Source organism: Lepidochelys kempii, chromosome 2 (assembly GCF_965140285.1).
Source record: "Lepidochelys kempii isolate rLepKem1 chromosome 2, rLepKem1.hap1, whole genome shotgun sequence".
NCBI classification, from domain to species: Eukaryota; Metazoa; Chordata; order Testudines; family Cheloniidae; genus Lepidochelys; species Lepidochelys kempii.
This window is the reverse complement of record NC_136381.1, coordinates 250,602,019-250,618,403: the sequence shown is the minus strand read 5'-3', so window position 1 is coordinate 250,618,403 and position 16,385 is coordinate 250,602,019. Positions and strand designations below refer to the sequence as shown.

Here is a 16,385-nt window from a genome sequence, read left to right as displayed (position 1 = left end):
AAGAATCATTGCATTGTAACACTATCATCAAGAGTGACAACTTTAAAAAAAATTAGAAAATTTTAAAATCTCCTTGGTCATTAGCTTTTAATAAAACAACTTTGGTTAATCACTTAAAAATTCTCATGTTTCAGGTATTCTTACAAGGGAATGGTAATTGTTTTAAGTGCATATTCAAAATAATTAGTCCATCCAAAACCTTGTGTGTGGAAGGTGGCACTAATCCTATATCTTATTTTAATGACCAGGGAAGTGATCACATGTGTGCTTCAACTAGAAATACTGCACTTCTTTAGTAGGGACAATGGACAAATTTTAAGAATGAATGGATTTCAGTGTAGACAACACATATGGTCATAGGTTAAATCCAACTTCTGTTAATTAAAAACAAGAACAAGCTGATCATCCAAGTAATAGGCAATATTTTAAAATACATTGCAGCAGGCACCGTCTGGGTATTTTAACAATGGGAATAAAGTAGCAGCACAGAAAAAAAAAAGGTAAATTTATTTTTCAGGGTTTTAATAAAACCTGACAATGTTAAAGACAAAGAAAAACTCAGCACTGAGAAAGAAGAAAATTCCTTAAAATTAAAAATGTAAAATCCAAACCATTGCAGAATCAGATATATTTTACTGGTTAGATTTTGTGAAGCTGAATTAATTTAACAATGGCTTATTTTTAACTTCTTCATTTCAAATGGATAGCGTTAATCACAAAACGATTTTTTTCCACCACAAAAAAAGTTTTGATTAAATGAAAATGTTTACATTTAAACTTCTTGTGTTTTAATTGAAAAACCAAAAATTTAAATCAAGGCATGTTTTGATTTTGGATTTGCAATTTTTCAATTAAAGCAAAAAATATCCATACAAATGAATATTTTCCATGAAAATGTAAATGAAGTCAAAAAAACAATTTTCTGTCCAAAATGTTTTGATGGAAAATGTCTGATGATCTTTAATATTTCACATAAGACAAGGATCAAACTGGGCCAAGTCACGGCTGAGTCATATGGCTCAGCAAATAGGAACTTTAAAGACAGAAAGCTGTTGGAAAAAGTCTGTAGGGTTGCAAAGACAGCCTTCAAAATATGTGTTGAGATATAAACAGTCTTTGCAGGTAGCTTGAAACAATAACTCAAAGGACTGGGAAACTTACATCAACATAGCTACATGTCTCAGGGGTGTGAAAAATCCACTGAGAGACACAGGTAAGCTGACCTAACCCCCACTGTAGACAGCACCAGATCAACAGAATTCTTCTGTCAACGTAGCCACCACTTCTTCATCGGGTGGGTCACCTATACCAGTGGGAGGGGTTCTCCTGTCCGTGTAGGTAGTATCTACACTGCAGTGCTACAGCAGTGCAAATGTAGCGCAGTAGCTGGGTCACTGCAGCAGTTTAAGTGTAGACACACCCTTAAGAGAGGCAAGAACTGTTCCCAGTAATTTCAATGTGGTGTTAAATCAGCCTAATTATGACAATTTAAATGTCAAGACTGGTTTCAGAGTAACAGCCGTGTTAGTCTGTATTCGCAAAAAGAAAAGGAGTACTTGTGGCACCTTAGAGACTAACCAATTTATTTGAGCATGAGCTTTCGTGATGCATGCTGTGGAAACTGCAGCAGACTTTATTTATACACAGAGAATATGAAAAAATACCTCCTCCCACCCCACTGTCCTGCTGGTAATAGCTTATCTAAAGTGATCATCAGGTGGGCCATTTCCAGCACAAATCCAGGTTCTCTCACCCTCCACCCCCCCACACAAATTCACTCTCCTGCTGGTGATAGCCCATCCAAAGTGACAACTCTTTACACAATGTGCATGATAATCAAGTTGGGCCATTTCCTGCACAAATCCAGGTTCTCTCACCCCCTCACCCCACTTCCAAAAACCACACACACAAACTCACTATCCTGCTGGTAATAGCTCATCCAAAGTGACCATTCTCCCTACAATGTGCATAATTAAGGTGGGCCATTTCCAGCACAAATCCAGGTTTTCTCACATCCCCCCCACCCCCATGTGTGTGTATGGGTGTATGTATGTATGTGTGTGTATGGGGGTGGGGGGGATGTGAGAAAACCTGGATTTGTGCTGGAAACGGCCCACCTGATGATCACTTTAGATAAGCTATTACCAGCAGGACAGTGGGGTGGGAGGAGGTATTTTTTCATATTCTCTGTGTATAAATAAAGTCTGCTGCAGTTTCCACGGCATGCATCCGATGAAGTGAGCTGTAGCTCACGAAAGCTCATGCTCAAATAAATTGGTTAGTCTCTAAGGTGCCACAAGTACTCCTTTTCTTTTTGCGAATGTCAAGACTGTTACCCAATGTTAACATTGCCAATTGACACACACACACACACACACACACACACACACACACGAGGGACAATCATATTATGAAGATCTGCACAATATGATATGACTGGCATTTCATTTTGGTATGGAGTGCATGGCACTTGGTCAGCAGGCAGAGATTGGGAGGGTACAACTACTATTCTCCCATCCAATTTAAGCCATAATTCAAGGACAAGCATGGTAACCATGCACTGCTTTATTGAATGGCTGTGCAATTACTAATGATGTATTTATTTCACATAGCTTGACATGTTATTAAACCTTGAGGGGACACAGTTATGTACCCATCTCTCCCTTGCCTTCTTTCATTTATCAAATTAAATTTGCATATTTTACACATCAGATCACTGTGCCTCTTTTTGGCTGCTTTCCTTTTTTGAAGATAAGAAGCAATTAGGGATGTGGCAAGTTCAGTTCCATGCAAGGAAAATAAACTCATGAATCAAGACGACTTGAAAGCAATGTGTTCTGCATGTTTCTCCACAGTCCACAAGAGAAAAATCTGTAGAGATACCAGTTTGTTTTAAAATCAATTTTAGAGCTCACAAAACATGCCACACCGAGAGCACCATGGATGGAAGTCATATTTCACCACAGCTGAGGTGGGGGGAGCATGCGCCCCCACACAATCCTGCCAATATGCCTAGGACACACATTCAGTCCTTGGCCTGAGACTGCCTGTATGTGTGTCACTTGCTATGGTAGCTTTGGTGATGTAGCCCCATGTCGACTGGGAACTGCACTTGCAGACCAGACCACTAACTCGTTTTTACAGAAGCAGCCATCAGATGGCAATATATTTGTTTCTTTCTCATTTTTATTAATTTCAAAACCAGAGTCAGGCAGTGAAAAATCAGGATTGCCAAACCGAGGTACAATTGCCTATAAATGGAGACCACACACTCTGCGGTTCTACAAACCAAGAGTCGGATTCTTAAGTTATTTGTGTAGTTTTGGAAGAGACCGATATTTATTTATTTTATTGACTCTGATAAGATGCAGCTGAATCCTGACACAGGGAAAGACACCTAAAAGATAACAGTGTAGCCATTGCTGAGACCCCCATGGTACTGTTCAGCTCTGCCAGGCTCCTGCCCCCCACCCTAACCTGCTTGTTTGTTTCATCCACCTGTTATGTCTTGTCTTTTAGATTGTAAATTACTTGGGGCAGTGCTTCTCGTTCTCTTTGTTTGTACAGCACCTAGTACAATAAGGTCCTGACCTGGCTGGCCTCAAGGCTTCAAAGGAAGCATGGAACAGTGGTTAGGGTGGCAGTTTGGGACTCAGGAGATCCAGGTTCAGTTTCCTGCTCTGACACAGATAGTGACTTTAGGCAAGTCACTTGATTTTCTGTACCTCAGTTGCCCATCTGTAAAATAGGGATAAAAGTATTTCCCTAACCCTACACTAAAAATTGTGAGGTGCTCTGATACTATAGTTGGGGGGGAGCACATAAGGGAGGTAGAGAGGGATGGAAGGATAGACAGATTCCACAATCTACATGTTAAATACATATACATATAATTTGTGGTCTTTTTTCCGAGGACAACTGAGACTCTGCATGTTCGGCTCTTGGCACCTCAAATAACAAAGAGAGAAGAGGTGGTGTTATGCTCCACAGAGATTCTCCTCTCCTACTCCTAATCCAAAAAGATGTCAGACACGCAGGCCAAATGAATGGAAAGGTTAAAGCAAGGCAAAATGTGAGGTCCTCCAAGTTCTAATAAGAGGGTGGAGGGGATCATAAAGAAGAGGCTTTTTAATATCTTAAAAAGTAAGAAAGGGGTAAGACTTTCTAAAGCAAACCTAATACATACCAATGGTGAGATCAGGGATCCTAGCAGATTTACAATTTACAAAACACGCACAACTAAGATTTTTTTTCTCAGCAAAAGGATAATTGATTCTATACATCTGACTATCTAACAACAACATCTTACTGGAATAATATGATCAAAGATCTTCTTAAAATATTTCAATGTTCACAAGTTGAAGTGAAATTGAGGTAAGTAAAATACTTCACTATGTCATGGAATTATATATGCAGTATATATACATAATAATAAAATGTTATGCCTCCAAAATTATTCACAACATGAAACTCCTGATGGGATAACTTGTTACATACTGGAAATGTTCTCGATCCTTGTTTTCAAATCATGTTCCAGGAGGAGTTGAATTTTACTGTTTTTATAGTGGTGAGGCAGGGATCAAACCTCAATGAAGCGGGTGGGTGTAACCACTGACATTCATTCAGGATAAATGTAAGAAATAATCTACCTCCTTTATGGAACCAGACAGATGAAACAATAGGAGCCACTTCCAAAAGACCCAGGCAAATGGCGAGGCTAGAGTAGAAGCTGAACCACAGGCACCACGGGGTTTCCCTAGAGACTAATATAGCAAACTCGGGGGCTAGGGAATTGATTGGTGGAGCCATGTGAGGGAAAGAAAAGAAGCAGGAATACACAGAAGGAGCAAAGAAACCCCCGTCACAGTCAGAGAAGCCTGTGTAGGGTGAAATTTAGGAAGAAAGATGAGAGAGAACTTTTGGGTAAAGTGCTAGCTAAAGGAGGCTTGGAATTGTGAATAAAATCTCTCTCATATTGTTTAATTCCTATTGTGTTCTGGGAACCAGGACATTGAACATTCTGTGTAAATAAACTGGATTTCATCAAAGAAATACCAGACTCCATCATCAGTATCTCCTCCTAACCAAAAACAACCTGCAAGGCCCCCCAAATCGGCTACCTGCTTGGATTAAAAAGGAATAATATTGCTGTAAAAAGTGGGATCCGGTTTCCAAGGAGGGAAATTGTGAGCTGGTATTCCTGTTGAACCAAAATGGAATAATGGGGGTGCTCGCAGAAATCAAAAGTGGCCCAAAGGATTAAAACAAGACCTAAAACAAAAGCTGGTTTCACAAATGGGATTAAAGCAGCACCTGAAAGTTTCCCAGAAAAGTTTGGGGAATGATTTACAGATGGAGATATAATACTCCCAGTCTGGAATGCCAAGATGGATCAATGATGTGACCAAAAACCTGAATGAAGAAAAGGAGTACTTGTGGCACCTTAGAGACTAACCAATTTATTTGAGCATAAGTTTTCGTGAGCTACAGCTCACTTCATCGGAAGCTTATGCTCAAATAAATTGGTTAGTCTCTAAGGTGCCACAAGTACTCCTTTTCTTTTTGCGAATACAGACTAACCCGGCTGTTACTCTGAAACAACCTGAATGTCATTAATCAGAAAACTTTCCATGGAGGAGACCAGGAAAGCTTGGTCGACTTGGAACTTGCTAACAAAGATGAGAGGCAGCCAGGACTTAAGCAGTTGAAAAATCATCTTAAGGAGGAAATGAAAGGGTCAGAGAGCACAGTGGAAGTCAGCTGCCTAGATGTGGAATTGAGCCAGTCAGAGAACTTGGTAAGACTCAACATTTACAACAATTTTTTTAACTCCATTTGTAAGCCATAGTAGGTCAAGCTGTCCCAACTCAAATGATGGAAAACTCCACTATTGTTGAGGAAAGAATTCCTGAAAAGCTTATTTGGCTCAGTTCAACATCATAGCTCAAAATGAATGGCTGGGAATTTCTAGCAACCAGCCTAAGTGGTCCAACTCTGATGTGTTGAAGAACTTACCTTCAGAGAAAGGACTCCATTATCTAGATCTGGTGGCAGGAAAAACTGCAGTGTTACAATATCACAGTACCAGAGAGGGCTGGGCGCAAGCATGGTAATCAGCACAGTGAGAGAGAGGAAAATTATATGGCAAATGCAACCACCATGGAAAGTGGCATCACCTCAGAATACTCCAGTAAAGGCTTTCTGGTTGCAGTAGGAGAGCCTGGAGTTTAAAGATGAAAATATTGTATAGGAAAAGGAGAAAGCCAGCAGGTGATAGGTACAGGGATGGGCTGGTTGTACCAAATACGTTGAAAAAAGAAGTTCTGAGGTTATGTCATGATTTTAAACATACTGGACAGTCTGGGGTTGCAGAAACCTTAGCTATGCTAAGACAAAATTTCTGTTGGAAGACATGCAGGTGGGATATAGAAAACTGGTACAGGAAGTGTGATGCTAAAGCATGGAGAGCCCTAGGCATCAGTATCTCACGGGGGGCACTAATGGAGCATATTGCTGCTGATGAGCTTGGACTTCTGCCTCAGACAGAGTCTGACAATCATTATTTCACAAAATGGCCTGAAGCTTACCCAGTAAGCAAGGGGGGAACAAAGAGACTGCGCCAACAGCAGAGGTCCTAGTTTATCAATACTTCACCAGATTTGGAGTCCCAGGTAAGTTACACAGAAATCAATGGAGAAACTTTGAATCCAAAGTTTTTCCACAGGTTTGAGAGATTCTAAGACACCCAGAAGGACACCAGAAGAAGCAAAGCATTCCCAGTCAGAGAAGCTCTGGTAGCATGACTCTGAGGAAAAAACTAAGAACTTTTGGGTAAAGTGCTGGCTGAAAGAAGCTTAGTACTATCTCTTGATATTTGATACCTACTGAGACCAGGACTCTGCACATTCTTTGTAAATAAATAGGTTGCAAAAAGAGATGCCTAACTCCATCATCAATTTCTCCTCACAACCAAAATAACCTGCAAGGCCCTGAAAATTGACTAATAGCTTGGGTCAGAAAGGGGTAATAAAAATGTTTTAGGGAGAGGAGGTAAATTTAGCCACTAGCATATCCAGGTGTGATCACCTCCAGCTTTTCTACTAGTAGCAATGCTGACATTTCATATATAAAGTTTGTTCTTTAAGTGCCTCATTTAAATATAAGAAGGGGCATAGGTATGCGCCATTGCATATGTTATTTCCAGGAGTGCATGAGCAAAATTGGCTATTTAGTACATGCAAATTGCCAGTTAGCTGTCTAATGAGCTACTTGCAATGTACGAGTACTTGAAATACGCACACAAACATCCTTTTTTAAAATCAGGCCCTTAATATATTTGCCTGAAAGAATCATGAAAAGTTAGCTCTCTAGCCAAAATTACCCCTTGGAGCCTTCTAGCCTAGGCAGCGACAGAGACAGCTTCTTATTACAACAAGGAGGTGCTTCCCTCTTGGAAGTGACTACATAATGAAGCCTTTGCCTTCATGCCGCTACCCTGGCCGTATCACACCCCACAGAATTGCCACACATGGCTATCTGACTCAAGGTTAAAAAATAAGGGACATACTGAGCATTCCTGTGTATCCACCAAACATACTGACACAGGGAAGAGTACCTCCCTGGCACAGACTCCGGGAAGAACATAGAAGTCACATCTCCCTGGGTGGCCCTTCTAACTAAGGAGTATAAGCAGAACTGGCTCAGATCACCGAGTCTAAGGATCTCACCATCCAAAACAATTGGCAATTAAGGGTCAGTCCCGTCACTGGCAGGTGACAGAATGCCCCCACTCAACAACTCTAAGGTTGCTGGTACTCTAGACTGTTGGGTTATTTTTCATTACATAAACTCTGCCTGATAGTCAGCCCCATCTCCCTCAGCCAACTCTTCAGTGTACCCCAAAATCAGAGATTTAGAAAAATTTTGACCTGGTGCTTCGTTTGTCAACAACCATAGAAAAATATAAATGTGAAAGGAAAACTGAAAATACTTTGTAACAGAGATAAATTGAATATAAAATATTTTGTAATAAAGAAGAGCTCAACGTGTATGTCTGTATATGAATGGACAGATGAGGTGAGACAGAGGTTTGATGACTTTCAATTGGATATAGGCTCCTAGGCTGCTTTTGAAAATTTTATCCATAGTCCCTCAAACTTCAGCTAAAAAATTCTCTAAATTTGTCATGCAAAACAGTACAGTAGTGAATAAAAACATTTTCTGCTCCTTATAATAAGCCCCAATGAATTGTAATGCTGTTTAATTACCAACAGCTTGATGCTTAGTAAGTTTGCCAGCATAGACTTGTGCTAACAAATAAATGTTTAATTCTCTCTTTGTCACTTACACACATGCCCGATGTGCACTGGCAACTTCCCTAGCCAAGTGTTTGCCCAAGTCAGGGTTTTGCATGGGTGCAATGGAGTGCATGCAAAGTAGGCCCAGTTTTGCACTTGGGTAACTACCAACTTAGGCCCTGATCCTGCAAACACTTACACACACTTAGCTTTACGCACTGTGGTCCCAATTCAAGAAATCTTCCTTGTTGAGGAAACCACTTAAGCATGTGCTTAACTGGCGTAGATAAGGAGTAGATTTCAGTGGTTTTACTCATTCACAGTATCTAAAGTTAAGAGTGCATGTAAGTCTTTGCAGGATAAGGGCCTTATGCTAGACCAGGTTCTAAGGGAGGTCAGAATATCAGAAAATCAAACCCGTTTTAAGTAAGTGTCTAAATGTGGAGTTAAGAGCTTAAATTGGGCACTCATGTTTGAATATTTTGGCCTACGATTCTACAGGTAATGTCTACACAAGAACTTTTTAAACATAATTCATATATTTACATGACTTGGTTAATTACAAGTGATATCTTTAAAAGACACGTACAAGCTCAGGATCACCTACCAACTGAATTACAAATGCTGTCTAAAAGATCATTGGTTTTATACCTCTAAAAGTGCAGGAAGGTTTTCAATTCATGACATAAATCCAGCTTCATACATGAACTTTCAAAAAGACAGTTAACTGAAAAAGATTTACCTGCCAGAAGTCAGCAACAGTAGCAGGAAGAGGGCCCTGAGTAGCAATATATGCAGGGTTCCTGGGATCGTGGTCCATCTGGAGTGAGAAAAGAGAAAACAGACTGGATTTATTAAAAGCAAAGAAACTTTCTAGATGGGTTCAGGAAAGAAAGTGCTTCTGTCTACAACCAAGGACCACTTAGAGGACTGCTGTGACCCCATGTCCTTTGATGATGAGCAAAAACATTTTATTTCTATTCATTAGATCAGAGGAGCTCTCTTTCCACAAAAGAGTGAGGTTACCAAATCAATATCAGCATGACTGATGATGAGCACTCTGTGTCCCAAATATGTAGTGTAAGATCATTTAAGAAAAGTTGCAGACAAAAGCATGTACTTGAGATCCATGCTCTTGGTTTCATAGCAACCCAGAAGTCATTTTGAAACATTTTTCTTCACCCAGTGTTAGGAATGTTGGGCACATCTAAATAACTGCTCCATTTCCACTGTGCCACTCAAGGGCACATATAACAAGCAAAAATGGAGAACAAATTCAGTTTCTGGCTTTTTCTGGCTAGTTGATTTGTCTAAATGCATGCTTCTAGCCTCAACACAGGAAGTTCTGCTTAAAGACCTTAATTATAACATTTAATTCAAAGACTGACTGAACAGGGGGAAAAAAAGCTAAGAAACAAAGTCATCAAGAGTAAATAGGATTAGTGTGTTATAATGAATGTTTTCAAACTGATGGGTGGTTTTCTTGGTCTTAAATCTTGGGCCCCATTCTCCTGATAAAAGAGAAGATCGGCTGAGGGATTTTTTTTTAAATACTCATTCTAACCCTTAAGAGACCAACACAAAACTTTGAATGTAAAGAAAAAGAGCCAAATTCAGCTCTCCTGCAACTCCCATTGAAGTCAGTGAGAATAATTTGTAGCCAATGCCAAGTTACTGAGAACAGAATTTGACTCAAAGACTTTAGTTCACCCCAACACAGTTTTTTGTACTGTCAGTGAAGTTAAGATCTTAATAGGAATGAATGCAAGTCATATTTCCATTAACAGGCATCTACTGGATTTATTCATAGCCTATCAAAATTTTCAGCAATGGTGGATGTCAGCATAAAAGAAGGCACCTCATAATTATGTGCAACAGAAAAGAAGGAAGGAACACAAAAGAACAGATGTAAGTTATTCTAATAGAACAACAATGTGATGAATGTTGCAAAAAAGTAGAAAAAACCTTTTATGCTTCTAATGTTCTGATGCATAATTAAACCTGCACCTAATATTAAAATTCATCCATGACAACACAATGCAAGTAAAATTATGTTGCTGAGTCCATTTTAATAAAAGCCTACTTTTAAAATACAACACACTGTTAGAAGAAACCTTGACAAAAATAGAAGTGTTTCTAATTCCTTGTTTGTATTATACTCTTGTTTGAGTGACTGATTCATTGAGGTATTTGCCTTTTCAGCAAACAATTCTGCAGAGCAACTCTTTGCCTTTCGCCAAAGCGATTCTGGAGGCAGGACATTTAGTATTGCAGGTATTTTGAGACCAAGAAAAAATAGCTTTTTTCACAAACAGAAATATGATTCGCAAAAAGAAAAGGAGTACTTGTGGCACCTTAGAGACTTACCAATTTATCTGAGCATGAGCTTTCGTGAGCTACAGCTCACTTCATCGGAAGCTCATGCTCAAATAAATTGGTTAGTCTCTAAGGTGCCACAAGTACTCCTTTTCTTTTTGCGAATACAGACTAACACGGCTGTTACTCTGAGAAATATGATTATCAGCAAAATTTGGGAATCAGGTAAGAAGGGCCACATTTTTCAAAAATAAAGTTTAAAATTAGGCGTCTAAATAAGGGCCCAATTTAGCAAAACGTGTGATTAAGTCCCATTGACTTCAACGGGACTTAAACAAAGACTTAATTGCTTTGCTGAACTGGGCCTAAATAGTTTGGTTTTCAAAAGCAATCTGCCCACAAGGTCCCACCGACCTCAGTGGAAACTGCAGTGTGCTTAGCACTTTTGAAAGCAGGCCACTTATTTAGATATCTAATTACAGATTTAGAAGCCTGAATTTAGGCTTCTCTCTGAAAACCTCAGCCAAAGAAAATAAGTCAATAGTATTAAAGATCATAATTTGGATTTTTTTAAACTGATCACTTGTGTGTGCGCACGTGTGTATACACCAGAAAACAAAGGCACAAGAAGTCAGTGATGATGTAAGTAGCACTGTCATGGAAGAAATACTTCTAAACACTCAGCTATCTGATAAATCAGGAATAGGCCGCTCTTGGCATTTCAGCATTAATCAGCTACTGTCACAAAGGTGCTGTTTGGAACGTGGCAAACATCATAATGAGCACAAAGTGGTGAAATGTATCATCAATTTAACAATAACTCAGAAGACAATTACAAGCGTTAACATTCTGAGCACATTCTGTTGTACAGAAAATAATTATAAGCAGGAACACTTTGTATGCTCAGAGTAAATAGAAGATGGCAGAAAGCCCCATCATGCTATTAAATGATCTTTAAATGAACAAAAATAGAGCAAAGACTAAACTAATTGAACATAATGCCTGTTTTTGTTAACTTTTTTATATTTACAGCTTCAAAGACTACATATTTTAGGAAGACTGAAAAGTCACCACTTTGATCAAATTTTATAAGATGTGACCTGGATAACTGATGGGTCTATTTGTTTATTAATGTACTTTTCAAAGACTGTCAAGGGCACCGGATGGGCCCTCTTTTATTGTAGTTAATAAGAACTGGAATAAATAAATACAATCAGTAACGGTTTTTAAGCCAACTGATCACTGAGCAAAGCACAGCATTTTATATCCTCACCTAGTCACTATCCTCCCTCCAGGAGCCATTACTCCCTTTCTTCCCCAAAATTAGATAAAAAACAAGTCATCCAGAGCAGAAAATATCAGATCCCAAACTATCAGTTTATTAAAACAAAAATCAACAGGTCTGGTTTTCTAAAGTTTTGTCCTGGAACAATCTTAAGAAAACACGTTACATATGCAATTGTTCAATGAGAACAAGATTTCTCTCTGCGCCACCCCCCAAGCTCAAAGTTCACATGCTTTACATCAGCAGTAAATGGCTCAGCCATTTTTAGAAAGAAAGTGGTGCAATTATTACAAATGTTCTACTATAATGGAATTTTCATTTTCCACTGCAGCACAGGAATGGCTGAAAAGGTTGTGTGATAATGTACCAGTCTATTTTTCCATGATTTCATTTGGGGAAGGGAAAAGAAAAGGATCAAGAACCACTACAAACCATAGCACAATTAACGGCATTAATTTTGATTACTAACCCTGCTAAAAGTTCACAAGGACGAAAAACTACACAAAAAGAACCTCAAAGGAACTATCTATCCTATTCAGACTTATTGTCAGAAAAGGAGTTTCATAGAAGATCAAATCAAAGAACTCATAAACCTAAGATGGGTTAAGAACATGTCTTGTGGCTTTCTAGGGTATTTTAAAATGCAAGTTGATATACAATATCTTAAACCAGAGAACAGCACAATGAACATAATGTCATGATTAGTAGTGCCCAACTTTAACTGCAATAATTTCAGGTTATGATACTACATAATTATATTTCCATCTTTACATTGGTACAAAGTTAAAACTACTGCTTTAATTCTGCTTTTTGTTTTTCTGAATACAACACTATCCAACTTGTCCATGCTAAGACTTTGCACAAATCTCATTAATTTCTACTCACAGTAAAACTCTTTGTTTCTTTGGGTGTTTTAGATACAAATTAGGCTGTTGCGTGATTTCACTGATATTGCTCATGAAATACAGCAAAATCAGTATATTCCAGTTGTAATCAGTCAACTGTATTGTATTTGGATTTAAGTTGTTTGTAGGTACCTGTTAACTACTGTCCATAAAAGAGCAAATTAAAATATATACCTGCATCATTAACCATTATGAAATCTTACGTAATCTATAAATTTGTTACACTGACATATACATAGACCCCTAGGATCATTACTATACACAGACAGATAGATGGATATGCTGGGTCTGATGTGAGCTCATTTATACCATTTTTATATGGATTTAAATCCACTGACTAATAGAGTTACTCCTAATTTGTACTGGTGTGAGATTGGAAACAGAATATCCACCTTGTATGCAAGACTGGTACATCTATCGTTTTCACTGTTTTTATCATTAGAATGCTAGGAAAGCAGGTTAAGCACTGACCAGTGCCTTCAAATATACATATAAATCAAAGCAATTTAAAATGCAGTTCTCAGATCTGATGTTTTTTGCAACATTAATACAGTTCACTTCCACGTATCCTTTCATAACTTACAGGGACTGTAAATATTCTTGTGCTAGCATTGAAATTTCTTTCCTTAATAGTAAGACGAACCAGCAAATACAGTACTATTTAGTCATCACTTTCATCTCTACATTAAAATAAAAAAAAAGGTGGGGTGGTAATTGGTCCCTATCTTTATACTTGAATTAAAATTTAAAACAATTTAAAAATCCTTCTTTTAAAAACCATTATGGAATGAAAGAAGTAAATCTGGTTGTGAATGCCATTATGAATTTCAGTGTCTATTCTCCATGATAAAATTTGTATGCTGTGTTTGAACAAACTGTCATGTTAATGACATTCCTCAGTCTGGTGTCTTCAATAATAAGCAAGCCGAGTTTTTAATGTAGCTGATGGGGTTCCCCCCGCCTCAGACACCCTATGAGGAAAAACAGAATTTCCATTTACTTTCATGAACTCTGATTTAAAAGCAGAGATTGCACATTATTTACTACTGGATGATTTCCCTGAAATTTAATGAGGACTAACCACAAATATGACAGATGTAATTATCACAGTTTTATTCTGCACAGTCAGGGTCTCCTTGTGCTGTAATTGCAAGCTTTTCTTATGTTATTTCAGAGGAAAGGAAAGCAGACTTTCACTTCACTTTCACTCCATGGAATTTCATGAGAATTCCTTCTGCCTTGTTTTACACTAGAATAAAATTAAAGGGATAAGGAAAGAGCATTAATCAAATCGCTCTACTGACCTTCCCCACACACTTTCAACTATGTTGAGGCCATGAGTCTAACCCCAGTTTTCAAAACATCCTGGGAGGAATGGAGGTCTTGAAGCGGTAGCTTTTTTAAAAAGAAAGAAACATGTGGGCAGGTGGCCAGCTCATTGTCTAGTGTGGAGAATTTTTTTCAGCCAGTATTGCTGCACTCATTTAGACTTAAATCAAGGTTGAGCGAGCCCCAGACGGAGATGGGTCCACTGACCCCAAAGCTGGATATACACAGCTACAAGTACACCCCTGGAAGCCTCCTTTTCTGAGTCTTGAATATAATTGCTTTATTTTACACTGTACCCTCATCAGACGACTCACACATGCAAGGGGAAATAATCCTCTTCTAGTTCAGTTCAGACGGTACTGATCTTGTGTTATTAGTGGCCACATTGCAGTACACTACAATACTCCCTTCCAGTCCCACCACTCCATGGCACAAGTGCACCAAAAACGTCATTGTATTGACATGATAATTACTGAGGTTATTTAAACTGAAAGGCAGAATTCTTTTTAAAAAATGGTATGATTATTGCAAGAGTGAGTAAAGGAGGAATCACGGGTATTTCAAATCGACTGTATGTTTCAAGAAAGAACAAACCAAGTATGTAGCTAATAAAGCTAAGAGAAAATACTCAGACAAAAGCAATAGCAATACGCAGTATAGACTGTCTCAGCTGGGTAAGGACTACAGATACCCTAAGAGCACGTAGAAAGCTGTATGTCTACACTACGAAATTAGGTCGAATTTATAGAAGTCGTTTTTTTAGAAATCGGTTTTATATATTCGAGTGTGTGTCCCCACAGAAAATGCTCTAAGTGCATTAACTCGGTGGAGCGCTTCCACAGTACCGAGGCTAGAGTCGACTTCCGGAGTGTTGCACTGTGGGTAGCTATCCCACAGTTCCCGCAGTCTCCGCTGCCCATTGGAATTCTGGGTTGAGATCCCAATGCCTGATGGGGCTAAAACATTGTCACGGGTGGTTCTGGGTACATATCGTCAGGCCCCCGTTCCCTCCCTCCCTCCGTCAAAGCAAGGGCAGACAATCGTTTCGCGCCTTTTTTCCTGAGTTACCTGTGCAGACGCCATACCACGGCAAGCATGGAGCCCGCTCAGGTAACCGTCACCCTATGTCTCCTGGGTGCTGGCAGACGTGGTACAGCATTGCTATACAGCAGCAGCAACCCATTGCCTTGTGGCAGCAGACGGTGCAATAGGACTGGTAGCCGTCATCGTCATGTCCGAGGTGCTCCTGGTCGCCTGTGTGAGGTCGATCAGGAGCGCCTGGGCAGACATGGGCGCAGGGACTAAATTTGGAGTGACTTGTTCAAGTCATTCTCTTTAGTCCTGCAGTCAGTCCTATTGAACCATCTTATGGTGAGCAGGCAGGTGATACGGATCGCTAGCAGTCCTATTGCATCATCTTCTGCCGGGCAGGCAAGAGATGAGGATGGCTAGCAGTCCTATTGTACCATCTTCTGCTGAGCAGCCATGAGATGTGGATGGCATGCAGTCCTTCTGCACCCTCTGCTGCCAGCCAAAGATGTAAAAGATAGATGGAGTGTATCAAAACAAGAAATAGACCAGATTTGTTTTGTACTCATTTGCAACCCCCCCCTGCCCCCCGTCTAGGGGACTCATTCCTCTAGGTCACACTGCAGTCACTCACAGAGAAGGTGCAGTGAGGTAAATCTAGCCACGTATCAATCAGAGGCCAGACTAACCTCCTTGTTCCAATAAGAACAATAACTTAGGTGCACCATTTCTTATTGGAACCCTCCGTGAAGTCCTGCCTGAAATACTCCTTGATGTAAAGCCACCCCCTTTGTTGATTTTAGCTCCCTGTAAGCCAACCCTGTAAGCTGTGTCGTCAGTCGCCCCTCCCTGCATCAGAGCAACGGCAAACAATTGTGCATCTGAGTTGAGAGTGCTGTCCGGAACAGTCACAATGGAGCACTCTGTGATAGCTCCCGGAGGCCAATACCGTCAAATTGTGTCCACAGTACCCCAAATTCGACCCGGCAAGGCCGATTTAAGCGCTAATCCACTTGTCAGGGGTCGAGTAAGGAAATCGATTTTAAGAGCCCTTTAAGTCGAAATAAAGGGCTTCATCGTGTGGACAGGTGCAGGTTTACATTGATTTAATGCTGCTAAATTCGACCTAAAGTCCTAGTGTAGACCAGGGCTTAGGGACTAGTTCTAAATGGGTCCTGACCTGGGGGAAGAGGAAGGATTGGGAAGTCCCAGGATTTGCTACAA

The 16,385-nt window shown here is 39.7% G+C and overlaps 1 protein-coding gene across 3 annotated transcripts in view; it reads right to left on the bottom strand.

Annotated features, from left to right (window-relative positions):
- Nucleotides 1-16,385, bottom strand: part of PTPRN2 (protein tyrosine phosphatase receptor type N2) — a 1,057,407-nt gene that overhangs the window by 41,411 nt on the left and 999,611 nt on the right. For all 3 annotated transcript variants that reach the window (XM_073334545.2, XM_073334547.2, XM_073334546.2), the window contains one exon: nt 9,040-9,117. In XM_073334545.2, coding sequence (XP_073190646.1) covers nt 9,040-9,117 — 78 coding nt within the window. The remainder of the gene's footprint in view (nt 1-9,039; nt 9,118-16,385) is intronic.